Source organism: Pongo abelii, chromosome 10, assembly GCF_028885655.2.
Source record: "Pongo abelii isolate AG06213 chromosome 10, NHGRI_mPonAbe1-v2.0_pri, whole genome shotgun sequence".
NCBI classification, from domain to species: Eukaryota; Metazoa; Chordata; class Mammalia; order Primates; family Hominidae; genus Pongo; species Pongo abelii.
The window spans coordinates 11,890,261-11,902,835 of NC_071995.2; the positions used below are offsets into that span (position 1 = coordinate 11,890,261).

At 41.0% G+C, this 12,575-nt stretch overlaps 2 protein-coding genes across 4 annotated transcripts in view; one reads left to right on the top strand and one right to left on the bottom strand.

The window, feature by feature from the left end:
- Positions 1-12,575, top strand: part of SMIM10L1 (small integral membrane protein 10 like 1) — a 282,294-nt gene that overhangs the window by 137,006 nt on the left and 132,713 nt on the right. The gene's annotated exons all lie outside the window — the stretch shown is intronic.
- On the bottom strand, positions 3,761-7,678 carry LOC100441951 (basic salivary proline-rich protein 4). The gene is made up of 4 exons (XM_002822936.4): positions 7,217-7,678; positions 6,246-6,281; positions 5,034-5,758; positions 3,761-3,883 (listed from the first exon to the last, which is right to left on the bottom strand). The coding sequence occupies exons 1-3, from the start codon at positions 7,278-7,280 to the stop codon at positions 5,052-5,054; spliced, it is 807 nt and encodes a 268-aa protein (XP_002822982.3). The 5' UTR covers positions 7,281-7,678; the 3' UTR covers positions 3,761-3,883; positions 5,034-5,051.

Sequence of the window (12,575 nt, forward strand, 5' to 3'; positions counted from 1 at the left end):
AATCACTTGAACCCAGGAGGGGAGGTTGCAATGAGCTGAGATCAGGCCACTGCACTCCAGTCTGGTGACAGAGCCAGACTCTGTCTCCAAAAAAAAAAGAAAGTCAGAAAACAACAGATTCTGGAGAGAATGTGGAGAAATAGGAACAGTTTTACACTGCTGGTGCGAGTGTAAATTCGTTCAACCATTGTGGAAGACAGTGTGGCAATTCCTCGAGGATCTAGAATCAGAAATCTAATTTGACCCAGCAATCCCATTACTGGGTATATACCCAAATGATTATAAATCTCTCTACTATAAAGACACATGCACACGTATATTTATTGCAGCACTATTTAAAAGACCAAAGACTTGGGACCAAAGAAATGCCCATCAATGATAGACTGGATAAAAAAAATGTGGCATGTATACACCCTGGAATACTATGCAGCTATAAAAAAGGATGAGTTCATGTTCTTTGCAGGGACATGGATGAATCTGGAAACCATCATTCTCAGCAAACTAACACAGGAACAGAAAACCAAACACCACGTGTTCTTACTCATAAGTGGGAGTTGAACAATGAGAACACAGGGACACAGGGAGGGGAACATCACACACCAGGGGATGTCAGGGAGCAGGAGGCAAGGGGAAGGATAGCATTAGGAGAAATACCTAATGCATGCCAGGCTGAAAACCTAGATGATGGGTTGATGGGTGCAGCAAACCACCATGGCACGTATATACCTATGTAACAAACCTGCACCTTCTGCATCTGTATCCCAGAACTTAAAGTATAATAAAAAAGAAAAGAAAAGAAAGCCACAATGAGATATCATCTTACCTCAGTCAGAATGACTATGATTAAAAGCGTGAAAAATAACAGCTGTTGGCAAGGATATGGAGAAAGGAGAACTCTAATACACCCTTGGTGGGAATGTTAATTAGTACAGCTTCTATGGAAAACAGTGTGATTTCTCAAAGAACTAAAACTAGAACTACATTTCCATTGAGCAATCCTACAACTGGGTATCTCCCCAAAGGAAAAGTAGTCAATGTATCAAATACATACCTTGACCTGTATGTTTATTGTAGCAACATTCACAGGACCAAAGATATTGAATCAACCAAAGTGTCCATTAATGAATGATTTGATTAAAAATGTAATTATATATACCCAATGCCATACTACTCAATCATAAAGAGAGAATGAAATCACATATTTTGTGGCAATATGGATGGAACTGGGGATCATTTTCTTAAGCAAAACAGGCTATATATAGAAAATGAAATATAACACGCTCTCACTCGTAAGTGGTTGCTAAAGAATGTGTTTGCACAGATGAAGAGAGTGAAATAATACACAATGAAGACTTGGAAGTTGGGGAGGCACTTGCCACACTTGAGCGGTTGAGTAGTAGGATATTAATTAATAAATGCAGATTTTGTTATTGAATAATGAATACCCTAATGTCATGGCTTAAGCACTATGTAATCTATTTAACAAAACCAAACTTGTAATACATACATTTGTGCAAATAAACATTTTTTAAAATTAACAGAAACTCTAGGCATACTGCTCCCCCATCCTCACCATTAAAAAGAAGAGGCAATGACCAGTGTGGCCATAGCAGAATGAATTTGGTATAGAGCAGCCACCAATTCCAGAGATAGTTAGGGCTCAATACATAGGACTTTAGCATAGTTAAAAATTAGCATCTTGTTCTTAGAGAGTAAAAGTGTGGCCATCAACTGGAAAACATAGAAAAGTAATGTAATTTTTAAATGGCCAAGGTGGGTAGTTGATTGTTGAGAAATAAATAGAACTATTTGGTGTAAACTGCAGATGAGGCTTGCTTAGATGGGCTGATAGAGATGAAACTGATGAAACTGGCTGCAGTCAGAAATTATTTTGAAGCTTGAATTTCACAATGATAACATAGCTGATTTGACTAGATGTAATGTGATGTAAGAGGAAAAGAGAAGAGTCTAGAATAAATCCTAGTTTCCTTAATTAATTAGATGAATAATTTACCAAGACCAAATAGAGTTGGAAGAGGAGTAACTTTGTAGATACACGAGGGAAGAGGCAGAGGTAGGAGAAACCTGAGGAGAGAGCAGGAGGTTCCTGGAAAGATTGATAGAGCATTCCCAAAAGAATTGTAAGATCAATGGTGTTAAACTGCCAAGGGGTCACAGGAGATGCAGGACTCATAATCGATTCCTGAAATGAGTGGAATGCAGGCAGTAGATGACCTTGGCAGACTGGAGTGGAAAGAACAAAAGCATCTTTAATGTGTGTTTAAAAAGAGAATGGAAGAGAGGGGGTGGGGAAATAATTACATACGTATGTTTCAAGAACTTTTGCAATAAAAATGGCAGACAAATAATAGGGTAGGAAAGAAACACTAAGAGTCTTAGCAAAACCTCTGTAGAAATGGGTGATGTTTCACCAGGCTTTTGCTGATTAAAGTAATCCCATAGAGCATAGATATAAGAATCAGGAGACAAAAAGGTCACATGCAGAAGCAAAATCCTTGATTGGGTAATGTGGTTCAGAATCAAGAGGAAAGATAAGAGATAGGGGTAGGGAGGCTTCAACTATGATAATAGGAGAGAAGTCAGAGAACTGGGATTGAATTGAATGTGGGTTGCTCAACTTGGTGGTGGTTACCGTGAGATCCTTCTATTCTGAAATTTCTGAACTCCATAGTGAATTATCTGAGGCTATCGGTGGGCACAGGGGCAGTTTTCTAATATTGAACCTTCCTTGCTTGAGAAGTAGACATGCCAATCTCTGCAAGGTTTTTGGTATGTATGTTATCTGAATAGTCTCCATACTCTAAGGTAGTTGTTATGAGTCTTCTCATTGTAGATGAGGAAATTGAAGCTCTGAGAGACTAAGTAGCTTTTTAAGAGTTCAGAGCTAGCAAGAAAGAGTTATGTCTTAACTAAAATCTGAGACTGTCCCAATTCTTTCATCCTAAAAGTCATGCTGCCTCCTTGATGAAATCCATTCAGGTTTCATTAAAGAAAGGTGAGAAACATAGGGAGGGAGGGAAGGGATCACTGTTAAAATAGGTTCAATGGGATAGAGAGGGTACTGGGGATAAGAAGCATAGAACCATATTCATTCCCTTGAAACCAAACTCAGTTTCTTAGAAATTATAAGGATTTCTTTTAGCTTCTGTGACTTATTTTCCATTTGTTGTGTTTTTTGTCCTTAAAATTACTGGAATATCAGTAAACAATCTGAAAATAATTTTAGATTTTCAATTTGTGCTATAGAAGTCAGGGAAGGGCCAGGTGTGGTGGCTCATGCTTGTAATCTCAACACATTTGGAGGCCAAGGCAAGCGGATGACCTGAAGTCAGAAGTTCTAGCCTAGCCTGGCCAACAGGCTGAAACCCCATCTCAACTAAAATTACAAAAATTACCCAGGCTTGATGGTGGGAACCTGTAATCTCAGCTACTGTGAAGGGTGAGGCAGGAGAATAGCTTGAACCCAGGAGGTGCAGGTTGCAGTTAGCCAAGATCATGCCACTGCACTCCAACCTAGGTGATAGAGCAAGACTCCATCTCAGAAAAAGAAAAAAAAAATTGAAGTCAGGGAAAGAGATAAACAGTAAAACATTTTTCATGGCAGCTGGCTAAATTAGGATTAAAGAGAAGGGAAACTCCCTGGAAGCATCAGACAGCAGGGGTCCTAGATATTCTTATAATGTGTTCTTGGTCCTCACATTCCACATTCACAAACACAGGGAAAGAGACACGACAATCAGAAATTGCAAGCTGATTATTTTATTGGTATATTAAAGTTAGAGCTATGATGACTTTGTTCCAATGTCATGGCATTTGAAGCAATTGAATTATTTGAATTCACTGATATCTTCTTATTCACTTCCTGAAATAAACAAACAAGGAAGTTCATAGATCAGACTTGACATGGCAGGAAATGTCTAATTCCTCACTGGTGTTACTGCAGTAGAGTACATGAGAGCCCATCCTCTCTCCCCCTATCCCTTCAACCTCCTGTGTTCCTTCCTGATTTTTTTCTGTGTTCACTCTTTTGATGCCCTTGCATACAATGTGCTCCAAATTGTGGCTTAGAAGATGAAGAGAAAAGATCATCCTTAGGTTGCTATGACTCACTGCTGTTGAATTTGTTCAGGGATATATTTACACAGATGGTAACTGGAACATATTCTATAATACTGAGAAGCTAAAACCACCCTCAGTGTCCAGTGACAGGGATTGGTCAATGAAATCATGGCACAGCTACACAATAGAGTAGTATAAAAATGTAAAAGCAAACAGAAAACCACTGAAGAGATGTAGTGAGCTTCATAAACTGATGTGGAAATTTTCAAAAAAAAATGTATTTTTTAAATGACTAACATATATACCTGCATATAAGTTATGGCATTAATGGTAGGGTAAAAGAATGCTATATGTCTATGCACACATAGATATTTCAAAGAGAAGATCCCATAAGGTTAACAGTGGGAGATTTTTCAAGGAAGGAAAGTGGGTAGGATGAGTCATGCCTTTAAAATTAGCTTCATATTTTTCCATTCCATTAGATATTTTTTGTTAGCATAATCATGTACGTATTGAAAAGTTAAGTATCTAAAAAGTGAGACACCATTTAGCTGCTGAAAGATCAGGGACCATTTGGCAGGAATACTGGACTCAAGAGGCTGCTGTGAGGCAGGACTGAGCAAACGGTGCTCAGGTGAAAACTTTAAATGGGAGGTCTCTGAGTTTGTGGATAGAAAACAGAGCACCAAGAATGAACATGGTACTACTTCCTCATTGCCAACACAGTTTAAGACAGATCGTATGGTTTGTTGTTTCTCAACATCAGAATTCCTTAAAGATTTTGTTAGAAATACAGGGTCTCCTTACCCTATTTCAGAGTATCTGAATAAAAATCTTTAGAAATGGGTTCTAGGACAATGCAATGTCAATGGGTTTTAGTTGATTCATTGGCACAATAAAGTTGGAGAACTGTAGCAATTAGAGTCCTGATGAAGAATAAAGTGGAATCATACCTGTCATTGAATCCTAGATTACTGGGGAGGCTGTTGTCCCTGCGGAGGTCTGGGTGGTCTGCCCCCTTGAGAAGGTGGAGGTGGCCCCTGGGGCTTTCCAGCAGGAGGTGCCTGAGGCTGCTGGGGATTGCCTCCTGCTGGGGGTGGGCCTTGTGGCTTTCCAGGAGGTGGGGGACCTTGAGGCTTGTTGCCTTCTTGTTGGGGTGGTCCTTGTGGCTTTCCTGGAGGAGATCGGACACTTCGGGACTTGTTTCCGCCTTGTGGGGGTGGTCCTTCTGGCTTTCCTGGACGAGGTGGGGGACCTTGGGACTGGTTTCCTCCTTGTGGGGGTGGTCTTTCTGGCTTTCCTGGAGGATGCGGGGGACCTTGGGACTGGTTGCCTCCTTGTGGGGGTCGTCCTTCTGGCTTTCCTGGAGGAGGTGGGGGACCTTGGGACTGGTTTCCTCCTTGTGGGGGTCGTCCATCTGGCTTTCCTGGAGGAGGTGGGGGACCTTGGGACTGGTTTCCTCCTTGTGGGGGTGGTCTTTCTGGCTTTCCTGGAGGACGCGGGGGACCTTGGGACTGGTTGCCTCCTTGTGGGGGTCGTCCTTCTGGCTTTCCTGGAGGAGGTGGGGGACCTTGGGACTGGTTTCCTCCTTGTGGGGGTCGTCCGTCTGGCTTTCCTGGATGAGGTGGGGGACGTTGGGGCTGGTTTCCTCCTTGTGGGCGTCGTCCTTCTGGCTTTCCTGGAGGAGGTGGGGGACACATGGCATTCACTGAATAGTTGCCGCAAATTTTTACAGTAATGGTGCTAAATGAGGAAATACACAAAAATGAGACCCAGATACTAATTTCTTTGCATTTTCAGTGAATCCCTAGAACTCTGGAGTGGAACGCTGGGGGAAAAGGAAGCAGTTGAGAGGCTCTCAGTATAAGGAGGAGTCAGAATAAGGACACTGGCCGTTTGTCTGTCATCTCCAAGGAGGCACTCCTGGCCAGGGGGAAGTCAACCCACTCTTGTTGTCATCTAAACCAAGCATCTCTGACATTCAATTTGGTGGCCTGCTCATGGTCCCCAGAATCAAGGTTGCATGAAGATTGCGTATATCATTAGGGGCAATAACATTAATCAATTCCTGAAAGGAAAGTGTTGATAAGAACACACTGTAGAACTGATCCATTTGCAAGCAGAAAAAGGGAGTCAAAACAGATTGAGAATGAATTGGGATTTACCTGATATTAGGAAGAGAGATTCTTCCTGGCTGACATCTAGAAGAGAAGCACAGGATGATGGGAAATGTTACATCTTGAATCTTTCAAGACTCACAAGTGTTCTACAGGGAAAATGGTCTTCTCACCACACCCCATGCATCCCCTAGGTTAACTCATCAGCCACCATCTGTGAAGCTGCTGGAAGGGGAGGAAGGTGTAAGGGGAGGCAGGGTTGTTACCACACAGAACAACAGCAATGAGTTAAACATAGAACAGCCCCTTTTTTTCCTCCCTAGCATCCCTCAAGACTTAATGCTAATTTAGTTTACACATGCCAGGTACTTCAATGTGATATTTTGGTGTTCTTATGCCCTCCATCTCCTATAAATACATTGCTTATGTACACATGCTTTCTCAATTGGGGTAACCAGAAGTAATCACTTCAATACAATCTTACCCATACCACTCCCAGCACATTGAAATACTGTGTGTAGGGGAGAGAAAAATGACAATGATTGGCTCTGATGTGTCTATATCTGTAGTTAGACACAGGTAAGTGTTTTATCCAGTTCTGTCTGTGCAGTATCTCTAATGTGTGTTTATCTCCATCATCAATGCTGATCCACCAGGTAGAGCAAGGCCACCATCATCCCTGTGTACTTACTGAGATCAGTATAGGATCTTCACAGCTGGACTTCCCTGAATCTGCCTTGCATTCTCCACTACAGCCTTCACAGCATAGTTATATCTCTCTATAAATGCAAATCTTACCTTCTCATTCCCCTGGTACAAATTCTTTATTGGATTTTCATTGTACATTAAATAAATTAGAAGCCCTTAGTGTGGAATGAGGGCACAACAGGTCTCCTGATCCTAGGCATGAAAACTCTGCAGCCCCATCTGTGTTTTCATTCTCCTCTCTTCCCCATAATTACCACTGTCACCTCCTAAGTCCCAAGCAGTCACCGCATCTTCTCCCCCTTCTGTTTTACCTTCACTTGAGCTCTGAGCTGAGCTCAGGGCCAGCAAGACCACTGACAGCAGAATCAGCAGCATCTTGCTGGAGGCTCTGGAGTCACTCCCAACTCTGTGCTGAGAGGAACGTGGCAACTCCCTTTATAAAGAGGAGCAAAACAATGGCACCTTTGAGCACTGGGTGGGCCTCACCACCTCAGAGAGTGGGTTCTGCTTTCCTCACTGCAGGTCAGGTGTATCCCTTATTTCTCTTTGGGACTCTAGCCCAGAGGAATGGGTTGGGTTGGATGTTGTTTGTGCCTTATTTCTAAAAGGTACGACTATGACTTAAACAAAGGTTTTAAAGGAACTGTGTCCAAGCTATCAGCACCGTGTCATAATTGAACTTCAGACATCATTAGAGTTTCAGTCCTTTTGGTAAGACTATTGTCTGCTTTCCACTCTACTATTTATTTCTGTGTAATATTTGTGGGGGCAGTGAAGCAACAGCCAGCAGTGAAGATGGTCAATATCTCTGGCTCTTCATAGAGCCTATTTCCATCTTTCGTGATGTGTGGGTACAGATAGTATCACAATTGGCTAAAGTTTTGATGCAATAGAGATGGTTTCTGCTATCTGTATGATGGTGTGAAGACAGCACACTCCTGGGAACACATAGATGACAGAAAGCTGCCCCACAGCCTGCTCAGCCTATAGCTATTGTTCAAGCTTCTGTGGATCTCACTCAAGTCAGGCAAGGCTTGTTGTTGTGCAACACAGGAAGGCCAAAATTGTGTATTTTAAAGTATCTTTAGGGGTTATTAATGCAAAATGGACACAGAAACCATAAGGAAATTTCTGGATCTGAGAAAACTGAATACATAATTCCCTGCAGGAGCCATGCGATATCGTGTTGCCAAAACTTTCTTCATGCTCTTCCCTTTGTCCAAAATATTCTATAAAATTCAACATCTGCTTCATTTCTTTTAATAATTATATTGAATTCCTACCACTTATAATTAAGTGGCTACAATTCTACATTCAAATAGGATAATCAGATACCCTCACTAAAGCCTCAATTGCATTATATTGGTATTCTTGGTTTAGTCAGTATTTATGTTACTTGTTTTCTCAGATTGTTCTTCCACAAAGAGTATTTTTTCTATAATATTCTGATATGCATTCCTCCCCACATTCTTTCTGGTTCTTCTTTGTTCATATTTCATTTTCTGAGTCAAGCTCATTATGTGTATTTTTCTTTATGTATCTGGCTTTTCTCCCCATGAATTTGGTGAGATTTCCTTTATTTAATCTTCTAAGTATTAGGATATAGTACTTACCATCTTTGTTTCATTCTTGTCTGCATAATTTCATAATAAATGTAGTGTTTCCAAAAAGCCCTATCAGATCCCTGCATTGTTAGCACTTCTTTCAGCTACTGATTCTTCTGTTATATCTGATAAATACCTGCTCATCAGTTCATGGAATATACAGGTTAGTTAGTATCAACAGCTGCCATTTACCACTTAGACCTTCTGTGTGTCTTGTGTAATTGTTCACATTTTGTGCATTGCTGGTGTTAATTTGAGGACAGCTTAGCTGGAGGTATGCTGGAGGTAGAGAGGGTATGTGACAGTAAAGCCTAAAGACAGGTGTCTTGAACATTGTGGATGAGTAGATCCTGGGCTTTGCAGATGAGAATCTGGGTGGCCCTTCTGAAGAGTTGCAGGTAATGGTACAAGCAGAATTCCTAATACAAAAGGCTTTGCTACAGATAACTTTGGCCTTGCAAGGGAACCACAAAGATTGGTATTTTCCCTGACAAAAATATACACGTACTTGAAATGGGAATACAACTGGAGATGAGCAATCCTGCTTTGGTGGCTTAAGTTAGACCATCAGGTAACAAAGGAATGTCAGAGAAAAGGAGCAGCAGAGGCCAGGCTGACATTGCCTGATATTGTCACCAACTGAGGTTGCTGCAGGCCTGATGCAAGACAGACTTCCCCTTGGCAGGAGAGTACAGGAAGAGAACAAAAATGGCCCTAAAGATCACTCATTTCAGGCCCTTTCCTGACCTTCTCCAATGTCAGCAATGAGTAAAGTTTATCAGGAAAGCATAAATATCAGCTATGTACTCACCAGACAAAACAAAAAATAGATGATGGAAATGCGGAAAGGGACACTGTCTGTGAGTGAGGGTGGTTGGAAGAGAGAGGCAGGACTGCAGCAGGAACTTGGGCACCTAGACGTGGGTGGCAGCCCTTAGCACTCCACTTGCCTTCTAATATCCATGCTCATATTCTGAAGTCCTGAAGGAACAGTCTTCAACGTATGAAATTTTAGGAAACACAATTCAGCTCTCATAACAGCTCCCAACCTTTTCTAAGTCAAGTGTCCAGTGGTTCAAAAATCCTCACTCCTTCAGGCACTGCCCTTTCGCAAATCGAGTTGCCTCCACTTTCAACATTCATCCTAAATACAATCACTTGCATAATCTTTACTAGAAGGTGATAGTTCAGGCCATAATGCTCTCTCCTGAAGGACTTTAATATTCTCAGCAGCTCTTGGTAACATTCCTGCCCCAGCACATCCCATATCCGTTCCCCTCACATCAGTCAGGGTGACCACTGAAAAGTAGCAATTAGATCTTAACACTTTTGTGCTTCAAATGCTCTTAGGATTTTCTTCTGCACTTATAATAAGATCCAAACTTCATGCCTCAGCTCTCTCACACTCACACATCTCTCTCTTTTTCAAGACTTGGAAGCTCTGTGAATGGAACAGAAAGCCAAATCTTCCTCAACTAACTGTGTTCATTGTGTAAACCAGCCATTCTGATAATACAGTTGTGTGTGGGAATTCAGATTTGCGTTGACTTTTCTAAAAACTTCGGTTACACTGGTAGGATGGTCATCTTTATATTTTTATTTGATGTTGATGCTCTCTAATATATATATTTCACAACTATTTGAGCATATTTCTATTCTTTCCATTTATCCTAGCAAAGGCTGATTATAAAAGAAAACATTTCCTCAGCGTTTACTATATGATATTCAATCTTCAGAACCATCATATTAGGGAGGTGTGATGATTATTATTATCTTAATTTTGTAGATGAGTTGACTTAGGTGTGTGCCTAGGTTCATATAAAGGTAGTAAGTGGAATGGAAGGCAGTCAGTTCTCAGAGCTGAGTTCTTGCCTATTGTGCTCCACTGGTTACTTGGTCTTCATTCATTTCTTTACAAGAAAGTGAAAGGAAATGAGATTCAGATAATAAAAACAAGTTTCTCTTAGAATATTTTCAAGGTTATGTTTTCCCGAGACTTTAACAGCTGAGGTGAGGAAAAATTTTTTTCCTGAGTAAACATGTTTGTTTAAAATCATAATCACATTTAAACATCTTCTAGTATTCTGTTTTACCCCTTGGATTTATATAAAGACACTCAGAGGAATTAATTCCTTTCTTTCTAATTACAAAACCCTGCCAATATAGATCCTGTATGTACTTCCTTAATCCATGGTACATTCATTTTTCTTGGGTGGCATATTGGCATTGGCAAAATATGTGTATGCCCTTTTAAATCGACTAAATTTGGTCCTTCTAATCAAAATGGATCTAAAATTCTAGAAATCCAAGAGGGAGTCTGTTCAGAGAGTTGTCTAAGAAAGAATAAATTGTATACCACTTACACAGTCTTCTGCATGAAGATATGTCCTGTGTCCTGGCCCCAGAGCTGGTGTACTGTCCTCAGTGGTTGGGGCTGCAGAAGGCATTGGTCATTAGCCTAAGGTCAAGTGTCTGTAGCCTCAGCTCACCACTGTTATCACAATGTCAGAATATATTCTTCACCTTTCAGTTACACTTCCTAGCAGTTCATAGAGAAGTACAATCACAACTTATAAGAAATACAAAACAATGTATATCACCCTCATACTTTTCTGATGATGTACCAAGTCCATAAGCTGATACATTTAAAAGAGGAATTTCATTAAAGTGATTAATCAATGACTCACTTATTAAACAGATAAACTTGTACCTATCTCTTACAAAAGATGTTGTCTCCTCTGCTTAAGAACCACAAATTACTGTTGTATTTCATTGATTTTGAAGTCCACATGTGAGCATATTTATGATCTTGGAAATTGTTTTTAAAATATGATCATGACAGAATCATTCATCTAATGTTTTCTTCTTACAGTGGTACCTTGACATCCTCTCTTGAAGGGGTGAGGTCTGTTTTTACCCCCTTTAACTGGGATAGAACTTCATTACTGCCATGACCAGTAGATTATATCAGAAGTGACACTTTGTGACTTTTGAGTGTAGATCATAGAAATCCCATGCAATTCCAAATTATTCTTTATGGAACCTGCCACATGCTGCGAGGGAGCCCATGCTGTGAGATAGAGATAGAACATTCATTTAAAAAATGATTGGAGGAGGAGCCAAGATGGCCAAACAGGAACAGCTCCAGTCTACAGCTCCCAGCGTGAGCAATGCAGAAGACAGGTGATTTCTGCATTGCCAACTGAGCTTTGAAGAGAGTAGTGGTTCTCTCAACATGCAGCTTGAGATCTGAGAACGGGCAGACTGCCTCCTCAAGTGGGTCCCTGACCCCTGAGTAGCCTAACTGGGAGGCATCCCCCAGTAGGGGCCAACTGACACCTCACATGGCCAGGTACTCCTCTCAGACAAAACTTCCAGAAAAACGATCAGGCAGTAGCATTTGCGGTTCACCAATATCCACTGTTCTGCAGATACCACTGCTGATACCCAGGCAAACAGGGTCTGGAGTGGACTTCTAGTAAACTCCAACAGACCTGCAGCTGAGGGTCCTGTCTGTTAGAAGGAAAACTAACAAACAGAAAGGACATCCACACCAAAAACCCATCTGTATGTCAACATCATCAAAGACCAAAGGTGGATAAAACCACAAAGATGGGAAAAAAACAGAGCAGGAAAACTGGAAACTCTAAAAATCCGAGTGTGTCTCCTCCTCCAAAGCAACGCAGCTCCTCACCAGCAATGGAACAAAGCTGGATGGAGAATGACCTTGACGAGTTGAGAGAAGAAGGCTTCAGACGATCAAACTACTCCAAGCTACAGGAGAAAATTCAAACCAATGGGAAAGAAGTTAAAAGCTTTCAAAAAAAAATTAGACAAATGGATAACTAGAATAATCAATGCAGAGAACTCCTTAAAGGACCTGATGGAGATGAAAACCAAGGCATGAGAGCTACATGATGAATGCATAAGCCTCAGTAGCCAATGAGATCAACTGGAAGAAAGGGTATCAGTGATGAAAGATGAAATGAATGAAATGAAGAGAGAAGAGAAGTTTAGAGAAAACAGAATAAAAAGAAAAAAAAGCCTCCAAGAAATATGGGACTAT

Excerpts from the sequence above, each read along its gene's own strand:
- LOC100441951 (XM_002822936.4), bottom strand. The coding sequence starts at position 7,280 with ATGCTGCTGATTCTGCTGTCAGTGGTCTTGCTGGCCCTGAGCTCAGCT. Across the intron at positions 6,282-7,216 it reads AGCTCAGAGCTCAAGTGAAG|ATGTCAGCCAGGAAGAATCT; the intron begins GTAAAACAGAAG and ends CTTCTCTTCTAG. Across the intron at positions 5,759-6,245 it reads ATCTCTCTTCCTAATATCAG|GAAAGCCAGAAGGACGACGC; the intron begins GTAAATCCCAAT and ends CACCTCCTCCAG.